The sequence below is a fragment of the Schistocerca gregaria genome, chromosome 3 (genome assembly GCF_023897955.1).
Source record: "Schistocerca gregaria isolate iqSchGreg1 chromosome 3, iqSchGreg1.2, whole genome shotgun sequence".
Lineage (NCBI taxonomy): Eukaryota > Metazoa > Arthropoda > Insecta > Orthoptera > Acrididae > Schistocerca > Schistocerca gregaria.
Genome location: NC_064922.1, coordinates 334,125,224 through 334,150,136, shown reverse-complemented (window position 1 = coordinate 334,150,136; position 24,913 = coordinate 334,125,224). Strand labels below are relative to the sequence as shown.

The 24,913-nt window shown below is 44.3% G+C and overlaps 1 protein-coding gene across 1 annotated transcript in view; it reads left to right on the top strand.

The window, feature by feature from the left end:
- The window catches only part of LOC126355981 (ABC transporter G family member 20), a 382,869-nt gene that overhangs the window by 172,211 nt on the left and 185,745 nt on the right, over positions 1 to 24,913 (top strand). Inside the window, exon 2 of the mRNA XM_050006596.1 lies at positions 1,288 to 1,473. Coding sequence (XP_049862553.1) covers positions 1,288 to 1,473 — 186 coding nt within the window. The remainder of the gene's footprint in view (positions 1 to 1,287; positions 1,474 to 24,913) is intronic.

Genomic DNA, 24,913 nt, shown 5'->3' with positions numbered 1-24,913 from the left:
CAGACTCCCCTTGACCAGGAACGCTCAATGCTAGTCTGGTCTTTATTTTCTCCTCTCTCCACCCATCGTGGGTTCTTTTGCTACCTATGTAACAGAATTCGTTAACTTCATCCATTTCGTCATTACCAATCCTGTTGTTAGATTTCTCGCTGTTCTCATATCTGCTGTTTCTCATTACTTTCGTATTTTTTTTTTCAATTTACACTCAATCTGTAATCTTTATTCATTAGACTATTCGTCCCATTCAACAGATCCTGTAAGTCTTCTTCATTTTAACTGGGGATAGGAATGTCATCAGTGAAACCTACTATTTGTATCCTTTCATCTTGAATTTGAATTACACTCTCTAACCTTTCTTTTATTTCTGTCATAGAATGAACAGTTGGGGCGAAGGACTACATTCCTATCTTACACACTTTTTAGTTCGCGCACTCCGTTCTTGGTTTCCAAGTCTTGGTTCTCGTACATATTGTATACCGGGTGATCAAAAAGTCAGTATAAATTTGAAAACTTAATAACCCGCGGAATAATGTAGATAGAGAGGTGCAAATTGACACACATGCTTGGAATGACATGGGGTTTTATTAGAACCAAAATGCAGGATGGCGCTTCACTTCATATTACTAGACGCGTGAAAGATCTCTTGCGTGCGTCGTTTGGTGATGATCGTGTGCTCAGCCGCCACTTTCGTCATACTTGGCCTCCCAGGTCCCCAGACCTCAGTCCGTGCGACTATTGGCTTTGGGGTTACCTGAAGTCGCAAGTGTATCGTGATCGACCGACATCTCTAGGGATGCTGAAAGACAACATCATCCGACGCCAATAGCTCACCATTACTCCGGACATGCTTTACAGTGCTGTTCACAACATTATTCCTCGAATACAGCTATTGTTGAGGAATGATGGTGGACATATTGAGCATTTCCTGTAAAGAGCATCGTCTTTGCTTTGTTTTACTTTATTATGCTAATTATTTCTATTCTGATCAGATGAAGCGCCATCTGTCGGAAATTTTTTGAACGTTTGTATTTTTTTGGTTCTAATAAAACCCAATGTCATTCCAAGCATATGTGTCAATTTGTACCTCTCTATCTACATTATTCTGTTATTTATTCAGTTTTCAAATTTATACTTGCTTTTTGATCACCCGGTATTACGTGCCTTAAATTTCGAACACCTTCCATCATGTACTATGATGTACCTTCAGAACTAGAGTACAAGTGTGTGGTGAGTACAGCCGCTGTAATACGATGCTCACCGTGTGTTTCCTTCTGCCTGTGCCCGCAGGGAGGTGAACAGCAGCGCAGAGGCGGGCCCGCCGGCGCGGCCGCAGCTGATGTCGCAGCAGTCGAGCGTGTGGGCGCGCAGGCAGCAGGCGGTCTGCGTGCGGCACGCCTTCAAGCACTACGGCTCCAACAAGAACCCCAACCACGTGCTCACCAACCTCAACATGACCGTCGCCAAGGGCACCATGTGAGTACCACCCCAAATACTACCCCTCTCCTCACTGACAAGTGGCTCATACTCTAGCGCCCGTTAAAATGGCGACCCCACAGAGGAAGTATGCAGCAAACGTCTAATTCTTTAAAGCGTTTATTAATGGTCCTGCCAACATTTCCTGTATTTATGAGGCGACTATTTTCGAACCTTACAGATTCATTGATCTACTGAGGCTGCACTGACAGTGCCTGATCTAAATAACAAACATTGGGTGGCAACACATTCTCTGTAAATGTTTGTAGGTTGAATGCCTCAATCCACACATGCCTGTTCCCACGTCAGAATCAAATTCGAGGTCAACATAACAGCACCAATCATCGAAAGTTTCTTGGTCCTGTTGGCTATGCTGACCTCCAGTTTCATTTTGACTTGGTAACAAGCGTGTGTGGATTGTCGCAGTCATCTTGCAAACATTTATAGAGCATGTGTTACCACTCAATGTTCATTACTAAGATCAGGCACTGTCAGTGCAACCTCAGTCGATCAGGCTCCAATAGGTACTTGTAAGGTTCGAAACTAGTCGCCTAATAAATACTGCAACTGTTGACAGAACCATTAATAGATACTTTACGGAATTTAAACAAAGTTGGTGTTGCCTATCAACGAAATGATGTAACCAAGAAATGTCTAACCGGCATGAAGTATAGTATACAAGTGGATGTGTAAATTATTAGCATTTCAGCGCATCTGCATAAAGTAGGCAGGAAACTAAATTATATAGCTGGTTTCTCACACACAGAACGCATCTGAATATGGATTGTTTGTGAGAAGACCGTGTCAGCGTTGTGTAAAATCAAGAAACGTCTACCTGCACTTCTCGATATTCGACAGCAGCAGGATCGTACCCAGTCGAGACTGTGGTTTATGGTTCTGGGATTCTGCTGCTCGCGTTGTTGCGGATCGGTCGCCTCGTGCCAATATAGAATCGATGGATTCAGGAGGACCATACACAGCGCCATGTGGGATCTCAGTGGCTCCACGCGACTAGCGCCAGAAAGATCATGTGAAGAAGGAAGAAAGGAAGATTGGGATTAACGTCTCGTCGACATCGAGCTCATAGAGGCGGAATGATATACGTATTTATCGCTCGGCCGTGCGGCATCATACACCCACGTCACGCACCTCAAGTCAGGGGATGAGCTTGTTGTAGCGTGACAGTACCCAGGCGGGCAGTTCGACAACGTCTGTCACCATGACGACCATTATTGCAGATTAGCTTGACGCGGTAATAGATAGAGAGAGAGAGAGAGAGAGAGAGAGAGAGAGAGAGAGAGAGAGGGAGAGGGAGAGGGGGAGAGAGAGAGAGAGAGAGAGAGAGGGAGAGGGAGAGGGAGAGAGGGAGAGAGAGAGAGAGAGAGAGAGAGAGAGAGAGAGGTCCGAACAGTGGTGTGCCAAAGACAACACTCGGCACAACAGTGGCACCACATCGCCTTACCAGACGAGTCCCAGTTCTGTATACAGCATCACGATGGACGTATCTCGTGTGTGGAGGCTCCGACGAAAAGTGACGTTATGGTATTGGAAGCCATTCTGTAAACAATACGATCATCTCCTCACGTTTTGTCGCCCTGTCGTTCTCAGTTGCGGTTTATATTATGGTATATTAATAACATTTAGTTCGGGACCGTGTAAAAGGCATGACATGCAGAAATTTTTGTAACGCGGAACAAATAACTCATTAAGCTTTCCAAGTATGAAACAAACCATTCCACATTTGCAGAGCACTTAAAACATCACAACCAACATTCTATAAATACGCAACAAGATATGAAAACAATTAATCAGAATAAACAACCACAACAAATACCTTACACAAATGTAGGAAAACTATCACATCCAGAAAGCGATTTCAGAGGACAAACATGTGATAAACGAGCAGACACACATCAGTTCAGGCTCTCTAACAAAATTAATGAGGAAAACCATTCCACCTGTACATGCAGACGTATGAAGGGCTTACTTCAGTAGTGGTACAAGTTCATTTCTGTTCATTCTGAGATACAGAGTCCTAAAGTTAAATGTGCGCTGAAAAACCTGCAGTTGAGATACCGGAAACATTCGAGTATATACACTTCAACACCTACCAAAACATAACAACAAAACAAGTGTTAAGACTCTCCTGTTGTGAAATCTGAAATGAATTTTGAAATGGTAGTTAGAAGAAGAAGAATAGTGGTAACAAAGGAACAAAAGCACTACATATGGATTAACGTCCAGGAAATCTGCAAGTTTAACTTGAAATTATTACTCATAGAAAAACAAAAAGTGTCAGAAATATTTATAACCTGTATATACAATGTCGTAAATGTAAACAACAGTATAAATAAATATTTGTATATATTACAGGGCACTGAAGGTGCCTCGCAAAGAATGAAGGCGAAACTCTTGTGGCACAAAAATTGTGCTTCATTCAAAGTAGCCCGTAACTGGACAGCATCCGTCACGTTTCTAACGTGTTGAATCGGTTGCTGTGGTCTATCTTCAAGGTTTGCATGACGTCATCTTTCAACACGATAACGCAGGACCACTTGTTGCGTGTGCTGTCCTGGACTGTCTTCGTGTAGTGAGTATTCTAATGATGTTATGGGCAAATCGTTCTCCAAATCTCTCACCCACTGAAAACACTGAGTCGTGGGTTGCCAAGAGACTGTCACGTCACGACTCACAAGCCATTTTGATGTGGAACAGAGTTTAAGCACCACGGAATGACGCATTCACATCTGTCATCGAAGTTCACTTCTACTCAGTACCCAGGCACTGATAGAAGCAGCAGCTCCGTTTACAAAATTTCGCACCATTTATAACCCGAAATCACCTACAAATTTATTCATATACTCTACTGCGTACGCATAACAAGTAAAAACTCATTATTTGCTAGTCTTGCTTGCACTTTTTAATGTTAATATCTGAATTTGATACGAGGAGGGTTATGTTTAACTTTTACATCAAGTCAGCTTATCAGGCTTTTGTACCTCAGTTGTTTATTTCACTGTTACTAAAAGTCAAGATGGGCTCTTGGTAATCAGAAATCTGTAATCTCTAAATAGACATATCAAACGGGTTCATGGTATTCGCTAATGCTCTAAACACTGTATTATCAGTTGCATTATTTTACGGCAAACTTCATATTGTTACCCTTTTTGGGGTAGAAGATACGGTGTTGACGCTTATCATCAATACAACTGAGCTGCATCTCGGCGCGGTGCATATCAGCGAATGTAATACTAGCCATTCTTGGTAATGCATTGGAAACTATATACTATCTTTATATATCAATAAATGGTAGTTTCCACAGTTGTGAAAGTTTGAAAAATGGCTAAGAAATAATTTCCTGGAGGAATAAATGTTGCTCTTCCACGTACGAGAACTTAAATTACTTTTGCCTTCTCTCGTACCTTCAAACGAGGCACGTAATCTATTATGAAAATGCTTTGGTAGTTACTCGACCAGTTTCCTATACTCTTGTAGTCAGCAATGCCGATTGCAAGTATCCATTCGAAACTACCAGTTACATCATTTAGTGTAAGCCTCTCGAAGAGCATAGAAGGCAGCACTCAGTCGAGAAAAGTGGACTGATGTGATGGAAATATGAGTCGAAATATTGCTGGTCCAGCGCCGCCGCAAGAACAGTAATACCCGAGCCACTGCAGCGTAATAACTGCTAACAGACAACCTGGTAGCGTCCTTCAGTCACCCGGTGGCCTCCTTAAGAATTCTGCCTCTGGCCAAGGACGCCGAAGCTTCCAGAAGGCGCAGCTAGCGACGTGTGCGGTCATCGCCGAGTCTTGGCGCTTCACAGGCTGGTGACAGAGCGCCAGCAGACTGCGGCGATTACCCACATCAGCGTTCCGGACGAGAACTGAAATCCCACCAACATTGAGATAATAAGACAGCTTTACCTGCGAACTACTGAGTGAGGCAACAAACTGGTTGGGACACGAGACTCGCATTTAAGAGGAACGGGGTTCTATTTCAAGTCTCGAAATTATGATTTAGCAGGTCTGTATCTCCGTCCATCAGCTTGATCAAGTACTGTGTTGATTGTTCCGACAAGTCCGCTGTCGATTCCTTCTCAACTACCTGTGTAACCTAAACGTAGCTCCAGCTATGATAGCCTGAACGTAATCTAGATACACTACTGGCAATTAAAATTGCTACACCAAGAAGAAATGCAGATGATAAACGGGTATTCAATGGACAAATATATTATACTAGAACTGACATTTGATTATATTTTCACGCAGTTTGGGTGCATAGATCCTGAGAAATCAGTACCCAGAACAACCACCTCTGGCCATAATAACGACCTTGATACGCCTGGACATTAAATCAAACAGAGCTTGAATGGGGTGTACAGGTACAGCAGCCAATGCAGCTTCAACACGATACCACGTTTCATCAAGAGTAGTGACTGGCATACGGTGACGCGCTAGTCGCTCAGCCACCATTAACCAGACGTTTTCAATTGGTGAGAGATCTGGAGAATGTGCTGGTCAGGGCAGCAGTCAAACATTTTCTGTATCCAGAAAGGGCCGTACAGGACCTGCAACATGCGGTCGTGCATTATCCTACTGAAATATAGGGTTTCGCAGTGATCGAATGACGGGTAGAGCCACGGGTCGTAACACATCTGTAATGTAACGTCCACTGTTCAAAGTGCCGTCAATGCGGACAAGAGGTGATCGAAGCGTGTAACCAATGGCACCAACCCCATACCATCACGCCGGGTGATACGCCGACATATCGATGACGAATACACGCTTCCAATGTGTGTTCACCGTGACGTCGCCAAACACGCATGTAGCCATCATGATGCTGTAATCAGAATCTGGATTCATCCGAAAAAATGACGTTTTGCCATTCGTCGTTGAGTACACCATCGCAGGCGCTCCTGTCTGTGATGCATCGTCAAAGGTAACCGCAACCATGGGCTCCGAGCTGAAATTGCATGCTGCTGCAAACGTCATCGAATTGTTAGTGCAGATGGTTGTAGTCTTGTAAACGTCCCCATCTGTTGACTCAGGGATCGAGATGTGGCTGCACGATCCGTTACAGCTATGCGGATAAGATGCCTGTCATCTCGACTGCTAATGATACGAGGCCGTTGGGATCCAGCACGGCGTTCCGTATTACCCTCCTGAACCCACCGATTCCATATTCTGCTAAGTCATTGGATCTCGACCAACGTGAGCAGCAATGCCGCGATACGATAAACCGCAATCGCGATAGGCTACAATCCGACCGTTATCAATGTCGGAGCGTGATGGAACGCATTTCTTCTGCTTACACGAGGCATCACAACAACGTTTCACCAGGCAACGCCGGTCAACTGCTGTTTGTGTATGAGAAATCGGTTGGAAACTTTCCTCTTGTCAGGACGTTGTAGGTGTCGCCACCGGCGCCAACCTTGTGTGAATGCTCTGAAAAGCTAATCATTTGCTTATCACCGCATCTTCTTCCTGTCGGTTAAATTTCGCGTCTGCAGCACGTCATCTTCGTGGTGTAGCAATTTTAATGGCCAGTAGTATATTATCATTATGAAACGCTGTTGGTTAATCCGGCCGAAGTGGCCGAGCAGTTCTAGGCGCTTCAGTGTGGAACCGCGTGACCGCTACGGTCGCAGGTTCGAATCCTGCCTCGGGCATTGATGTGTGTGACATCCTTAAGTTAGTTAGGTCTAAGTAGTTCTATGTTCTAGGGGACTGATGATCTCAGATGTTAAGTCCCATAGTGCTCAGATTCATCTGAATCATTTGCTGTTGGTTAAACATGGAGAACTAATATTTTAGATAGAGTTCGAAATAGCGTCACTTCTTTCTACGAAGGATAAGACAGATAGCAGTTACGATGCAAGGTGATCCAAAACGAATCAGTATTCCTTTTTAATAAAATGAAACTATGTGGTTGCGTATATGCTGACTTGTGCGTGCTCGCGGGGACTCTACATGATATCAGGCAGGTATACAAATTTCTTTGGCTCTGCAATATATAAATTAAATTATGTGGCTCCAGAGACCTTTCCGAGTCTCAAACATCTATTATGTATACATCATAGATGCTTGAGACTGGAAGAGGTCTCTGGAACCATGATGCTGATGATGAGGTCCACACTCCGAGGAGCGTAGGAGAAGATGCGGGAGACCCGCACCGCTGTACTAGGCAAGGTCCTAGCGAAGGTGGTTTGTCATTGCCTTCCTCCGACCGTAATGAATATGAATGATGATGATGATGAAGACGACACAACAACCCCACCGGGAATCGAACCCGCGACCCTGTGCGCGGGAAGCTAGAAGGCTACCGCAAGACCATATAGTTTCATTTTATCAAAAAGAATCTATGCTTGGGTTTTAGTCAGGATCTTCGGTTTTGTTCGATGCTAGGGCTAACACATTTGAAGCGCCTCTGCAATGGCGTTAGAGTTTAGCGGTAATACCAAGTGGACCGAGGCATGAATGGGAATTTGAATTGATGAGGCAGGCTTGCTAGGATAGTCCGTGAACCTGTGCAAAGCCCCCCTGACGGAGTGGCGCAGTGGTCAGCGCATTTGCCTTGTGAGCAGGAGACCCGGGTTCGAATCCTGGGCTTGGCACCTGTTTTCATTTTTCGCTTCAGGCTGCATACATACATCACAGATGTTGTGAAACTTGGAGCTATAGTCCGTAGCTACCATGGTGCCTTCGGTTACTACAACCGGTCCTGTGGAAACCCAGGCGAGAGTTCGCGATAGCATAATACTGCCACCATAGGCAGCTAAACACTGTGATACATTAAGTAATCGATCAACTAGTACAGGATGTCTTTGCAACAAACTTGCGGCTCAGAACTCGCGAAGGAAATGAATGATTTGAACGTAGACATTTTAATGAACGTTTTTCAATGGGTCAGAAACTCCACGTATGCTGGTACGGCGCTTGCTGACTCACAGTTGAAACACTGTTGTTGTGAGTCAGCGGCGCAGGCACGTGTTGTCCTGCCGGCTCGCTTCGCCAGTGCCGTCGACCAGGAAGGCTGGGCTGGGCTAGGCCAGGCTAAGGTACTCCAGGCCACGTGACCAGATTACCAGACCAGCTCCGCTAATGCTCCCCCCTGCCCCCCACCTCCTCTACTGCCTAGCGACCTCGCCGTCAAACGTGACCCGCGTTTAAGGTATCTTACTGGAGACAGTGACCAGGGTGCTGGATTCCACCGTAGACATAGCCAGCGCGGAATTCAACTGAATGCAATCTTTGCCCTATCCTAGCCATAAAATCTGAGTGAGTTTTGTACTGTGAATCTGGCTGGTACAGGTCCCCAATGTCGCCTTGGTAAACTACATGCATCACATACAAACCACGCTTCGCGTGTGCCAAAAACAAGTCCTTGTATAAGGTTTTACTTACAACGGATATTTTTGTACTCGAAATAAATAGATCAATTCACTCTCCAATTTTGTTTGTGAAACGGCGATTCACTGAGTACACTGTCCTGCGGCGGCTAGGTAAATGAAATTTCTCGGGTTAAATTTCATTCAACTACGTTAAGTGGATGTATAGTATTTTATTAGCGACCTGCTCCGGCTTTGCACGTGTTCCACTAATTTTCTACAGCCGGACGACTTGTTTGTCGTAGTCTTAATAAGTTATATACTTCGTCATTGTGAATAAGTTAATTTGTTCAATTGTGTGTCAAACCTTATGGGACTTAACTGCTAAGGGCATCACTCGTGACCTTAAGGACAAACACACACACCCATGCCCGAGGGAGGACTCGGACCTCCGACGGGACCAGCCGCACAGTCCATGACTGCAGCGCCTCAGTCCGCTCGGCTAATCCCGCACGGCCGTCGTGAATCTGTTCATTAATGAAAAACATATCAAAATCCCTACAGTAGTTCCTGAGTTTCGCCTTGAGACACAGAAGGAAATACGAGCTGGGGATTTTAATTTACAATATTTATAGAAATACTCGATCAAACTGCATTTGTGAGTGTCCGGTGATTTGTAGCTTCCTCCTCATTACGTAACAATCTACAGAAACAAAAAAATCTGACAAAGCCCTTCGCAAGCACTCATCACGAACATCCATAACTCACTCCATAATCACATGAAGTAATAAGTACACCATATCAGTATTCACCTTTGGAGATGAATATCTTCGTAAATGGACCATAACTTGCGACCTCCGACTAATAACCCGCTAATTTTTGCTCCCAGGTAATAAAAACTGATCGAAGCCAATAATATTACACGGTCAGTGGAGAAAAGAAAAAGAAATGAAAAGAACTGCATCTCAGATTGAGTTTACAAGAACAAGGTGACAAAAATTCATCAGATATCGGTATGCAGGTATACAGATGGCGGTACGACCGCGTACACAAGGTATAAAAGGTCAGTGCATTGGCGTAGCTGTCATTTTTAATCAGGTGATACACGTGAAAAGTCTTCCGACGTGATTGTAACCGCACGACGGGAGTTAATAGGCCTTGAACGCGGAATGTATTTTTTTTTTAAATTGTTCAAATGGCTCTGAGCACTATGAGACTTAACATCTGTGGTCATCAGTCCCCTAGAACTCAGAACTACTTAAACCTAACTAACCTAAGGATATCACACACATCCATGCCCGAGGGAGGATTCGAACCTGCGACCGTAGCAGTCGCGCGGTTCCGGACTGAGCGCGTGAACCGCTAGACCACCGCGGTCGGCGAACGCGGAACGTAGTTGGAGCTAAAGGCATGAGACATTCCACTACGAAAATCGTTACGTAATTCAATATTCTGAGAGCCACAGATTCAACAGTGTACCGAGAATAGCAAATTTCAGACATTACCTCTCACAACGGACAACGCAGTGGCCGACGGTCTTCACTTAAAGACCAATTACTGCATCGCTTGCGTACATTTGTCAGTGATAACAGACAAGTAACACTGCGTGAAATAACCGCAGAAATCAGTGTGGGACGTACGACGAACGTATCCGTTAGGACAGTGCAGTGAAATTTGGCGTTAATGGGCTATGACAACGGACGACCGACACGGGTGCAATTTCCATCGGCACGAGGTCACATGCTTCGCCCCTCCTGAGCTCGTGACCACATGGGTTGGTCCCTATATGACTAGGAACCCGTGGTGTGGTCAGATGAGTCCCGATTTCAGTCGATGACAGGGTTCGAGGTTGGCGCAGATCCCACGAAGCCGTGGACCCCAGTTGTCCACGAGGCACCATTTAAGCTGGCGGTGGCTCCATAAATGTATGGGCTGTGTTTACATGGAGTGAACACGTTTCTCTGGTCCATCTGAACCGATCACTGACTAAAAATGGCTATATTCGGCCACTTGGAGACCATTTTCGGTCATTCATTTACTTCATATTCCCAAACAAGGAACGGATTTTTATGGATGACAATGCATCATATCATGAGTCCACAATTAATCGCGATAGGTTTGAGGAACATTCTGGACAGTTCGAGTGAATGATTTGGCCACCCAGATCGTCCAATATGAATCCCATCGAACATTTATGGGACATATATGAATATGGTGTCTGATCTACATCTACATGACTACTCTGCAATTCACATTTAAGTGCTTGGCAGAGGGTTCATCGAACCACAGTCATACTATCTCTCTACTATTCCACTCCCGAACAGCGAGCGGGAAAATCGAACACCTAAACCTTTCTGTTCGAGCTCTGATTTCTCTTATTTTATTTTGATGATCATTCCTACGTATGTAGGTTGGGCTCAACAAAATATTTTCGCATTCGGAAGAGAAAGTTGGTGACTGAAATTTCGTAAAAAGGTCTCGCCGCGACGAAAAACGTCTATGCTGTAATGACTTCCATCCCAACTCGTGTATCATATCTGCCACACTCTCTCCCCTATAACGTGATAATACAAAACGAGCTTCCCTTTTTTGCACCCTTTCGATGACCTCCGTCAATCCCACCTGGTAAGGATCCCACACCGCGCAGCAATATTCTAACAGAGGACGAACGAGTGTAGTGTAAGCTGTCTCTTTAGTGGACTTGTTGCATCTTCTAAGTGTCCTGCCAATGAAACGCAACCTTTGGCTCGCCTTCCCGACAATATTATCTATGTGGTCCTTCCAACTGAAGTTGTTCGTAATTTTAACACCCAGGTACTTAGTTGAATTGACAGCCTTGAGAATTGTACTATTTATCGAGTAATTGTCCGCAGCCGTCTAGAACGAAATTATAATTACATATTAATACCTTCAGCTGCTGACGGGCGTTGATGTATATCAACGGGGACAGGTGGAAATGTGTACCCCGACCGGGACTCGAACCCGGGATCTCTTGCTTACATGGCAGACGCTCTATCCATCGGAGACACCGAGGGCACAGAGGATAGTGCGACAACTAGGGACTATCTCGCGCACGCCTCCCGCGAGACCCACATTCTCACCTTAAATGTCCACGCGCTAAAGAGCGACGGCACTAGGTAATGGCTGATTGGAAACGAGGGATTCGCAGTAATGAATCCGTTATGCCCTGCGGCATCACGGCCGGAAGGTTTGGGTTTGGCGAATGCTTGGAGAACGCTACCGGCCAATGTGTAGTGTCTTCATTGAAGTACGAAGGATACAATACAGGGGTGTTTTTCGCGGTTAGCATGTTGACCCTTCATTGCGCTGAAGAAAGTGCAAACTGCGGGAGGGTATGGACACATCTGATACATTGTGTACTGTGTACGGAAGAGCATAGAAAAGTAATCGTTCGCATAAGATGACTGTATCAGCAAGACCGTGCATCCTGTCATAAAGCAGCATCTGTGAGACGGTGGACAATAACATCCCTAAATGGATGGCCAGCCCAGGTGTGATGTTCCTGGCCGTGGACGACAATGTTTGACTTAGCTAGAAGCTCGCCTTGATGCAGCTTCATACACGTGAAGTATCATATGGTACAAAAGTGGAGTGAGGTACAAGCGACAGATGTATCCGTGTGTACCATTCCCGTGGGAGAGTCCACCAACTGTACTGAACTTGCTTCTGATTGGTCGGCACGTTCGGGTGTTAGGTGTCAAAACGCTTAACTTCTCTCATTAATTATTTATACATTTTACATTGTATTTAATCCAGTTTTGAGTACGACACTCTCTCATGGTTACCCTACGAGTCTGTCGTTTTCTTTTATTAAGTTTCACTAGTTTTGAGAAACATAAGAGTAACGATGTTACAACCGAAGTGCTTCGGACACCTTCGGGTCGTTTTGGCATGCCTGGGAGACGAAGTCCTTCGGCTGTGACAGTTATTATGTTTCGGGAGTTCTGGAGAGCCGGACACATATCTCTGTTTCGGGAATTCTGGAGGGCCGAACCCCGTAACTCTGTTTTGGCCTCTCTGGAGGGTCTGACACGTGTCTCAGTATCGTGCATTACTTAGTAATGAATATGTCATACTCACTCTGTCTAGTGTATACTGGAGAACCGGACATGTATATCATATTTCGGAAGTTGAATGGAAAAGTTACGATACAATTGTAAGTAGGCTGTTTAGGCTTTTTTATTGGTAACGCCGCTTAGCGCTCGGTATGAAAAATCACTGGCTGTGCTGTGCGCAGTCTGTGTTTAGTTTGCATTGTTGTCTGCCATTGTAGTGTTGGGCAGCGGCAGCTGGATGCTAACAGCGCGTAGCGTTGCGCACTTGGAAGTGAGCCGCCAGCAGTGGTGGACGTGGGGAGAGAGATGGCGGAGTTTTGAAATTTGTAAGAATTGATGTCATGAACTGATATATATATTATGACTATTAAGGTAAATACACTCCTGGAAATGGAAAAAAGAACACATTGACACCGGTGTGTCAGACCCACTATACTTGCTCCGGACACTGCGAGAGGGCTGTACAAGCAATGATCACACGCACGGCACAGCGGACACACCAGGAACCGCGGTGTTGGCCGTCGAATGGCGCTAGCTGCGCAGCATTTGTGCACCGCCGCCGTCAGTGTCAGCCAGTTTGCCGTGGCATACGGAGTTCCATCGAAGTCTTTAACACTGGTAGCATGCCGCGACAGCGTGGACGTGAACCGTATGTGCAGTTGACGGACTTTGAGCGTGGGCGTATAGTGGGCATGCGGGAGGCAGGGTGGACGTACCGCCGAATTGCTCAACACGTGGGGCGTGAGGTCTCCAAAGTACATCGATGTTGTCGCCAGTGGTCGGCGCAAGGTGCACGTGCCCGTCGACCTGGGACCGGACCGCAGCGACGCACGGATGCACGCCAAGACCGTAGGATCCTACGCAGTGCCGTAGGGGACCGCACCGCCACTTCCCAGCAAATTAGGGACACTGTTGCTCCTGGGGTATCGGCGAGGACCATTAGCAACCGTCTCCATGAAGCTGGGCTACGGTCCCGCACACCCTTAGGCTGTCTTCCGCTCACGCCCCAACATCGTGCAGCCCGCCTCGAGTGGTGTCGCGACAGGCGTGAATGGAGGGACGAATGGAGACGTGTCGTCTTCAGCGATGAGAGTCGCTTCTGCCTTGGTGCCAATGATGGTCGTATGCGTGTTTGGCGCCGTGCAGGTGAGCGCCACAATCAGGACAGCATACGACCGAGGCACACAGGGCCAACACCCGGCATCATGGTGTGGGGAGCGATCTCCTACACTGGCCGTACACCTCTGGTGATCGTCGAGGGGACACTGAATAGTACACGGTACATCCAAACCGTCATCGAACCCATCGTTTTACCATTCTTAGACCGGCAAGGGAACTTGCTGTTCCAACAGGACAATGCACGTCCGCATGTATCCCGTGCCACCCAACGTGCTCTAGAAGGTGTAAGTCAACTACCCTGGCCAGCAAGATCTCCGGATCTGTCCCCCATTGAGCATGTTTGGGACTGGATGAAGCGTCGTCTCACGCGGTCTGCACGTCCAGCACGAACGCGGTCCAACTGAGGCGCCAGGTGGAAATGGCATGGCAAGCCGTTCCACAGGACTACATCCAGCATCTCTACGATCGTCTCCATGGGGGAAAAGCAGCCTGCATTGCTGCGAAAGGTGGATATACACTGTACTAGTGCCGACATTCTGCATGCTCTGTTGCCTGTGTCTATGTGCCTGTGGTTCTGTCAGTGTGATCATGTGATGTATCTGACCCCAGGAATGTGTCAATAAAGTTTCCCCTTCCTGGGACAATGAATTCACGGTGTTCTTATTTCAATTTCCAGGAGTGTACATTGTTTGTTCTCTATTAAAATTTTTCATTTGTTTACTATGCTTATCAGTAGTTAGTGCCTTCAGTAGTTTGAATCTTTTATTTAGCTGGCAGTAGTGGCGCTCGCTGTATTGCAGTAGCTTGAGTAACCAAGATTTTTGTGAGGTAAGTGATTTGTGAAACGTATAGGTTAATGTTAGTCAAGGCCATTCTTTCGTAGGGATTTTAGGAAGTCAGACTGCGTTGCGCTAAAAATATTGTGTGTCAGTTTAAGCACAGTCGTGTATAATTTTTCAAAGGGGACGTTTCACAATTCAGAAAGCTATGTCGAGTGTTGTAAAAGACAGTGTAAATATGTCAATATTTGAGTAATAACCAAACAGGATACATAAATTATACAGAGGCGGACCTGAACCCAGTGAAGCACCTTCGAGATGTGTCAGAGCGTCGACTTCGCTCCAGACCTTAGCGTCAAGCATCATTACCTTCTCTGGTTTCGGCTCCTGAGGAAGACATTGAGACATCTGATTAGAAGTACCTCCAGCACAGTTCGAGCAGTCATAAAGGAGAAGGGTCCATATTCTTTTGATCAGATAGTGTACGCGGTATGAGTAAAGTGACAGAACACCTCAAACAGAAATGAAACTGAAAAGGAACACAATCGTATACTATTCGTCGTACATTATGTGATCGTTCTAAGCACAAGGAAGACTTGGAAGGATTTTTAGTGGTTTGGATACCAAACTTAAAAGAATTTCGATCAGCGGTAAGCAAAGCAAAATGATGAATGAGAGTTGCGTCTTGTTAAAAGCGAAGAACACACACAGTGGAAGAACGGAAATGTTATGCTGTCTAGAGAGCAAGATTACACAAGGTGCCTGAAAGTAAGCGAACATCGAAAACATAACGGCACAAACGAGGAATGTTTTCCTTAATAGAAGATTATTCACGCAGGACTGAGGAAGATGGTCATTTACGTTTGCAGCACATCATGGTATAGCAGTGAAATGTGATCCAAAAGCATTTGAAATGTGGTGGAACAGGAGGATTTCAAAATCAACTGCAGAGCTAAAGTACGAATACAGTAAAAATAATGAAATTTGTTGAAAAGCCGTACAAGCAGTAAGAGGGGCAGGGAGAGGGCATTATTGTGGGTATGTGCTAATGTGTAGAAGTATCGTTAACTTTGGACTGAAAAATTTTCGCGGTGATTGACATAATAGTCTTGAGGTTTCACGACAAATTGCTCTACTCATTTGCTTCTAGTCAGTATTCATTACATGTTACAGCTTTCTTCAGACCAATACTGAATTAATTCGTCTGTCTTTTCGGTGGGATATGAAGCAAGTTGGGTTTGCTAAGATTTTTTTATGCAGAGGCGATTGAGAGGAGGGGGGGGGGGGCTTAAATGTCCTCACTTGGCCCTCGGTGGGTACGCCATTGATTTGAAACGAACAGTAGAGAGAAAATACAGTATGTATAAATAAATTTTAGAATATGCAGAAAGGATTATGGAGGAGATTCGGTACGAGTGTAAAGGTAGGCGTAATTGTAGTAAGAGATGTAGGACGGCATCTTCGAAACGCGCACGACTGAATAATTGCTGCATTCTTGCAGGGACGCCTATCTTTTGGCAAAGTGGCTGTCAGGTGCACTCGCAGCAAGATGTTGGCAGTAGCGAGTCGGCGGCCAAGAACGTCCGCGCCAGCAGTGCCGTGTCCCCTGCGGATGCGTCCTGGGACGGACTTGGTGTGGGTCGTGGGTGAACGAACTGTCCGGCCCCAAAGGGATAGGCATCCCGCAGCACTGCAATAACCCGGCCACACACCTGCTCTGCTCAGTTGGCCGCCCTCTGCACGCGCTCGTGCGTCATAAGCGACTCTCTCAGTAAGTGTGCAGGCGAGGCAACTTACGGGGAGCCCGTGTCGATATAACATCGCCGCGAAATGCCGGAAGACACGTTCATGGCCAACGTTCGAGCGTTCTACTTCGATTCCGAAGATTGTCGTCTGTTTCCATGAGGACTAGAAGTGAATATTGAAATTACATGCCGTCATGGTGGACTGTTACAATAATGGCTGTACTTTGATTTATCATTTTGCAATATGTGAAGATATACAGTCCACAAGAACAATAGGAACTGACTGGCCACGATTGCTTAGAAACGTAAATTGTGAGTGCTCTTGCCTATATTAACTGTGTCTCAGGAAAGTTACCATTCTTTTACAGGCTCTACGTCAGCAAACTGTAGCACTTACATTATCGGGATGCTAACTTATTGACAGTTAAAATACATGTTTGCCAGCCGAAGTGGCCTAGCGGCTCTAAGCGCTACAGTTTGGAACCGCGCTACCGCTACGGTCGCATGTTCGAATCCTGCCACGGGCATGGATGTGTGTGATGTCCTTAGGTTAGTTCGGTTTAAGTAGTTCTAAGTTCTAAGGGACTGATGACCTCAGAAGTTAAGTCCGATAGTGCTCAGAGCCATTTAAACCAATATATGTTTATAGATTGCAAACATTATTGTATGGTAGATCTGCAATGTCTGGAATTGTTTATAAAAAAATTGAAACATCCTGGCAGGTTAAAACTGTATGTCGGATCAAGACTCGCACTTGTAACTTGTCTTTCGTGGACCATGTTCTTGCCGACTGTGCTGGCCAGGTACGGAATACGACTCGCCATCACAGGTGTACTTCACCTCTACCTTTAACGACGTGCGTTCAGTAAGTAATGCATCACATTTTTTTTCCCGTCAAACTTTGGTTCAAAAACGCTGAATTTGTTTTGGGCATCTTGGAATATTACCAGTTCAGCCCCTTTAGTTGCATAAGTTCCGATAGGTGACGGCGCTATACGTATACTTCAAAATGGCAACTGTAACACAGTTGTGTTCCAAGCAGAGAGCTGTCATTGAGGTTCTTTTGGTGGAAAACCAGAGCATCGCAGATATTCATAGGCGCTTGCAGGATGTCTGCAGAGACTTGACAGTGAAAAAAAAGCATGGTGAGGCGTCTGTTATCATCGTAGCAAGACGTGCAAATCCGTCCGATCTTCGGCGTGCAGGCGAATCACACACAGGTGTAACTCCTATAATGTTGGAACGTGCGTGTCCTGGCGGAGGTTCGAGTCCTCCCTCGGGCATCGGTGTATGTGTTCTTCCTTAGCATAATTTAGGATAAAGTAGTTTGTAAACTTAGGGACTGATGGCCTTAGCAGTTAAGTCCCATAAGATTTCACACATACATTTTTTTTTTTTTTTTTTGAATGTGCGGGCTCTGATTTTCGAGGTGGTCAACGGGTCGCAAACACCTCGCTGCTCAACTGGACTTCTCTGTTGGTAGTTCTAACACTCTCGTCCTCCAGTTGGGGTACTGAAAGATGTGTGGCCACTGGTTTCCTACCCGCCTGACAGAAGAGCATAAAGAGTAACGAAGGAGATCTGGCTGTAAACAAAAGCACGGTGAGCCATTGGGCGAGGCGTGTGTTATTATCGCAACAAGGTCGCGCAAAGCTCCCCGATTTCCTGCGAGCCAGCTCGTCGCATACAGCTGTGACTCCTCAGTGTTGGAACGTTCGGATACTCTCATTCCACCTGATTGATGGATCGCAATCAAACGCGTCGCTGCTCAATTGGACGTCTTTGTTGGTATGCTGACACACTCGTCCACCAGTTTGGATGCTGAAAGGTGTGGTCTCGCTGGGTTCTTCATCCACCCTACAGCTCGTATCACGCACCTTCCGACTTTCATCAGTCTGGTCAAATGAGTGTGCACTCTGCAGGAAGCAATATGTGTACGGTGGGAAAGTTATTCATACAGCAAGACGTTGGCTGCGATGTCGACCAGTAGAGTGGTACCATGCGGGCATACAGGCCCTGCCAGAAAGGTGGCCGGCCGCAGTGGCCGAGCTGTTCTACGCGCTACAGTCTGGAGCCGCGTGACCGCTACGGTCGCAGGTTCGAATCCTGCCTCGGGCATGGATGTGTGTGATGTCCATAGGTTAGTTAGGTTTAAGTAGTTCTAAGTTCTAGGGGACTGATGGCCACAGCAGTTGAGTCCCATAGTGCTCAGAGCCATTTTTTTTGAACCGATGTGTCGCAGCGGCGGACCATCGTTTTCTCTACAGTAGCCGTCGTTTACAGCGATGGCGACAGTAACGTGCTTCTAAGCCGTCACTTTATTAGAGATTATTTTTGTACGCACAAAATATGCCTGGAGCCGACATTCGTCGTATCCAGTGCCCTGACCAAGGCTGCTAGCAGCAGCAGCAGGTGCAAAGACAGTGCACCGTTTCACAGTATGATGCGCTCTGCAGTACAGAAGGCTGTTATAGAAGACTCACAATGCTACTATCTCACATTCGTATTAGTCATGGTGGATACTGATACACATTTCTAGAAAAAGAAACTGAATGAGAGGAATCGTTCACAGAAGTGCAAGAACATAATAAATTCTGACAAAACAGTTCACGGTTGAATTTGAAAGCTTCTGCCATTTGCGAAAAACGAATTACGTAAAATAAAGTGACGCTGTTAAAAGGCTGATTACGTCTACAGGTTCATCTGTCAGTGAAAAAAGCGCAGAGTCACTGCAGATATTGCCATCATTGCGCTGATACCATTACCGATAATTATAAAATGTGCAAGTCACTGCAGCGCTCAACGCAGAGTTCTTAGAGTACGTACGCCACCATATATTTCTACACAAGAAATAAAAACTTTGTACTTGCCAGAGGTCAGTTCAACATCGTGCTTTGTAGTGTTTTTTTCCCAGACGTTAACTTTCCTCTTGTAATTTTGTGCGTCATGTTTATCTGATAAAAACTTGTTTCGCCTGCGTCACACTTACTTCCACGCCTTGTTATTCAGTGCCACACAGCTGCGTCTTAAATATCTACCTTCTTAATCCGTTCTTTTCAATGTGGTATCTGATCAATTTATTTAATGCTCCCTTTTCAGTGTCACTCCTGGTGAGAGGTAACAAACTTGTGAATGAAGGTAGAACAGCTACGAAAACAAATGGATGAGGAAGGTAAACGGGCATTCATCCAACTTGTAACGTTACATGTCTGTTCCTGCATCTAATTTTGGCTTGCGAGAGTCAGGTTAACGTGCGTGCAGAAGCATTTAAGCAGTCGTTTTTCCATCTCTCACTATGCAAATGGAATCGGAAATAAAATCGATAATGAGGTTACGCTGTACCCTACGCCGTGCACTATACAGTGGTTTGCTGAGTATATGTGCAGGCAGGTTGCCGTAGATTTGTATAGAAAATTAACGTTAAAATTGATATCTGAATGTTCAACTCGACAGTGTTCTTGGTACAAAGTTTCGATCTTCAAACATACAGGACGCTGACGAATTTGCTTTTTAGTACTCTAAAATAGCCACCATCACACACACACACACACACACACACACACACACACACACACACACACACACAAGCAAATATCATCTTGTTCAGTTTTGTGCTTTCACTTAACATTGATGATTCATATCAGTAGCGAATAGTAAAAAATCTCATGGCATAGGTAAGATCTGCAGTCACTTCCTTATATCTCAACAACCGATGAACATACGGACTATTGTTCGATTCATTTCTGTTTATGAGAGATATTTCCTTTATAGAGATTATCTCGCTAAACTACGCAAAAATACAACAGAAGGCCCACTGTCAACTCCATAGTCTATCGTTGTGAAACTGGGAACGTCAACATATAATTCATTAACTTCAAAGCCTCACAAGCCAAGTCCACATTCTCATAAGTAGTTGACTTAAGCGAAACATTATTGTGAGCCAAACTGAGTGAATATGAAAAGCTATCTTATCAAAATCGAATAAGAATTACTTACTATTTTATCCAGCCTCAGCAACTGTAGTCGTATATAATGAAATAATAAGCAACCAGCTGCGTAAAAGAAATTTAATTTCTTTACCCGTTTCGGGCATTTAGTGCCTTTGTTCAGAAGGTTAAATCCATCGCATTATTTGCGAGTGTAAAGAATACGATGCATACAGCAAAAGAACATGGTCCTAGAAAATGTGCAGGAGTTATAAGTAATACAATACACAGTAATTGTATTACTTATTGTTCCTGTATGTTTTTTGGGATCGCGGCATTTTGTTCTATGCATCTCGTTATTGGCTCAAATAATGCGATAGATTTAACCTTCTGAAGAAGGGCACTAAATGCTAGAAACTGGTAAAGAAATTAAATTTCTTTTACGCAGCTTGTTGCTCATTATTTCATTATTTAAGAATTATTTAGTCGTGTATTAATAAAACCAGTTGCCATAGTATTAAAGGTAGTGATGAATCAAACTCGTGGCAGAAAGTGTGAAAGACGTAGATACTCGTGGAACCGATCTGTTGAAAAGGAAATACGAAAGGAACAAAGAAACAGCTTGGAAAGGAACTCTGGAGGTTTCGTCGATACCAAACGGCTCACGGAGAGGGACAGGCGTTGGTTGGTCATAATACGTTACTATGCAGAGTCTAAGCGATAACTGTTTACAACGTACACCACAGTGGTGTAGGAAAAGGAGAGGCGAACAAGTTGATATGGGCCACTTGTGATCTACCACTCTGGAAATAACATCTAACTCGACGCGCAAGTAGCCGAAGTGGCGTCAGATCGAAAGACTTGCACCCGACGAACGGTCTACTCGACGGGAGTCCCTAGTCACACGACATTTAAATTTACCTCAAACTGCCCTTCAAAAGCCATCTAAGCCACAACGCATGCACGTTGTGCGAGAATTTGGAACATCCTCTAGTCTACTCATGCAACTGGCGTAATCGTGCTCTTACGAATTGTGAAATTGACTTTTGTTTAAATCTTACCTGACAACTTTGTCACTTTTAACGGCGTGATATTAACAATTAAATAATTTTGTTTCTCTGGCCTTCCTACTACGAGACAACTGTTCTTGTAACGGCTAAGTTTAGATTAAACTGAAAACCCAATTTGCTTTCGCATAACATGTTCAGAAGTCGTTTTCTTTCATCAACGTCACAGGGAATGTTATCTTAGTAATACTAACGAAAGCCAGTGGCGTAACAGCACACGAGGATATTCAACATCTCGCGCTGTGAGCATGCGCCGTAGTTTAGGTGGCTTTCATAGGCCAATTTGAGGTTGTTTCTCGGCTTCACAGAGTACAGGTGTCTCATATTAATATAATAATATTTTGACTTCTCCTGTATCATGTGGTATACCATAAAAAGTTATCGTTTCCGTTATGTAAATTGGTGTAAGGCTTCGTTCCAGGTCAGTTATCATGCAAGAATGATTATGGTCGGTAGATAAATGGGAAGCAATGTCTTTTGAGGGTATCAGTCACTGATTTTTTCGGGCAAGTACAGTTGACATCATAACTGATTTAGGGCGAAACAACTGTAAATAAGTCAGTGAAGTATCATTGTATTTTCAGAAAACAATTACACAAAGGACGCAGTTGAGTATTCACGACTGATAGCAGCAAGTGAATTTATAGGTATAAAAGCACCGACTCATTACGGTAAACACACAAACTTTTATATTGAAATTCATTCTATGTCCTCTTTGAGACTAACTATATTGATATTAGATTTCGAGTCACAGTATTCGACTATGGGTAGAACAGAAGCTTGGTAAGCGTTGTCGTTCGCATATTCGCGACGTCTTCCCATCGTCAATCCTACGAGAAAAGCTTTGTAGCTGTTCCTTCCCTGCAGTTAGTCTAGTGTGTTCATTCTGAATCATTTTCCATCTCACCATTGTACCTAGGCATTTTGTTAACATTTTCCATCCAGTGTCATACTGCAATTGAAAATAATCATAATTTTTTTTGTGGCAGCACGTATTGGCTGCTATTCCTCTATGTTTCGGATGCGGTGGTCACAAATTTCACCATTTTTTCCCTACGATAGCCTGTATTACTTCTACAAAGATTGCCTTCGTCATAACTAATCCGAGTGCGTACTCAACCTATCCTGTTTCGCTTTCTTGTTGCACATCTCACTATGCTTGCAGTTCTGAACAAGAAAAATATTTGATCCTGCCAGTTCCGATATCCTTGGGCTAGGAAAGTGTCTGGGTGGGTACGCGGTATCAAAGTATTTTTATTGGGGACAGATAAGATGCTGTGTTGTTTATAATGATAGTGCCTTCTCTCTGAAACGACAAATATATAAAGGGAAATAAATTGTTGTTGTCGTCCATAAAGCATTAGGAGAAACGAATTCTATACAGCTGTAAAAGCAGACCAGATGCCTAAACTGAATATTTACGTGCTTTCTTTTCCATTGTGAGTTTACTTTCACTCTTTGCTTCTTCTGACTGTATTAGACTAGCTGAGACGAAGAAGTCCATTTTATTCGCGACTGAGAGAAAGGAGTGTGTTGTCTTTCTTTTGGGGAATGAACAATGGAAGGCCATGCCTCACTGAAACCGCACCTAATGCATGTTTGTGCGCTTGGGAACCGTGTAATTACAATTACATTAGCTTCTTTTTTAGTCAGACTGTCGACTCTATTGCACCCTGCTATTATCTCTTGCTAATCCTTCTACCTTCTTACGTCTGCTACGCCCAGCATTTTCCACAATCTGTTACATGTACGTTAATGACTGTTTGCCTCAACAATTCTTCTTCTCCACGACTTCTTCCAATACAAAGATCACCTCAGTACATGTGCTACACCGTATCCTTCCCTTCCATACGAGTTTTTCACAGAATTCTCTCCTGAAGCACTTCGTTCTTTACTTTACCTCTGTCCATAATATCTAACATCACTCTATAGCACAACTTTCAAAATTTTCCACTTGCTTCCTTTCCAGTGTCACGCGCTCGACGGATCATAGAGTACGGATCGATCGGTGCTGAAAATCCGCTGTTAAGTTCCAATTCAAAAAATAATTTTATTAGAAATTTAAATAAAAGCCTTCGCATACAGTCAAAATTGTCTTCTTTCCTCCATAATATGTTTCGTGTGCTGAGAGCCACACCTTGATATAGACGTTTCTACGTCATTGAGGCGACGCACTTTTGAAAATCATTCTATGAGCTGCCATTCGCGTTCTAGGCTGAAGCTAAGAATATTTTTAATCTTAATTATCATGTCTAATAGTGCAGGTGTATTTAAACCCTGACATGGAGCTAATGCGGTAGTCTTTTTCTCAGCAATGTTTCGACCATTTAAAAGTAATCCAACGGATTTTGTACACCCATTTGTTACGAGAGTCCATCAATGTACGGTAGAAACTAAACAAAAACAATAAGAGTGTATAGAAGTAGGCTAATTCACAACAGGATCACCAAAATATTAAGACAATCGTTACAAACTCCGTCAGTATTAAATGACTAGTACAAATAAAGGAAGATTTACGAACACCACAGAAATTGCGTAGCCTTTAGGATACCAGTCAGGGAGCTATAGATTATGGAGAAACGTAAGGAGAAAGAAACGAGAATGAATGAGAGAGAGAGAGAGAGAGAGAGAGAGAGAGAGAGAGAAGAGTGGGGGAGGAGAGGGAGACATCTTTTTATTTTACACTAGAGCTAAAATGTAATAAGGTGCGATTGCACCATTAAGTAATATTTGCTTCTCTAAACTATCCACTGCTGGTTAGGTCGCCAAATAATTATTCGCTTTGCAGTTCAGTATTGGAACTTAACTCCGAAACGCATCAATAAATCATTTCTGATCATCAGAGTGAATAATGATTTAGCAATCTTTTCAGCAGTGGATAAACTTTCAAGTTTACGTTATGGTCGCATGCTCCGACGCAACTTCATGTCGCACCTTAAATATTTGCTTATATTCGCAGAGTCATTCTTACAAAGAACTTGTAAGCAGTAAAAACTTGTAAGCAGTAAAAACTTGTAAACTCTCTTATACATCTGTCAGAGCACTTTTATCGGCTAATATTTGATAAAGTGAAATTAATCAGTGAAGATTTTAACTGATTTAGCATAGCGACTGTTTTTTCGTTATTGATGAAGAGAAACTTTTCCTGTTGATGAAAGCTTAACTTTAAAGAATTGTATGACACTCTTCACTGGTGGACCCTGAGGTATTGTTAAGCGGCGTAATCGAAAAAGTTTTCCTCCTTCGAGCACAATGTCCATTTTCCACGCGATGTACCGAGTATTTCGGCTTACATGTATCTGTTGAGAGCGGGTGACTAATGGGAGTGTGGTGTCACGTTTTTGGTGTGTGTAACGAAAGAATGGAAATGGTGAACCTCGGTACAGACACATACGTTA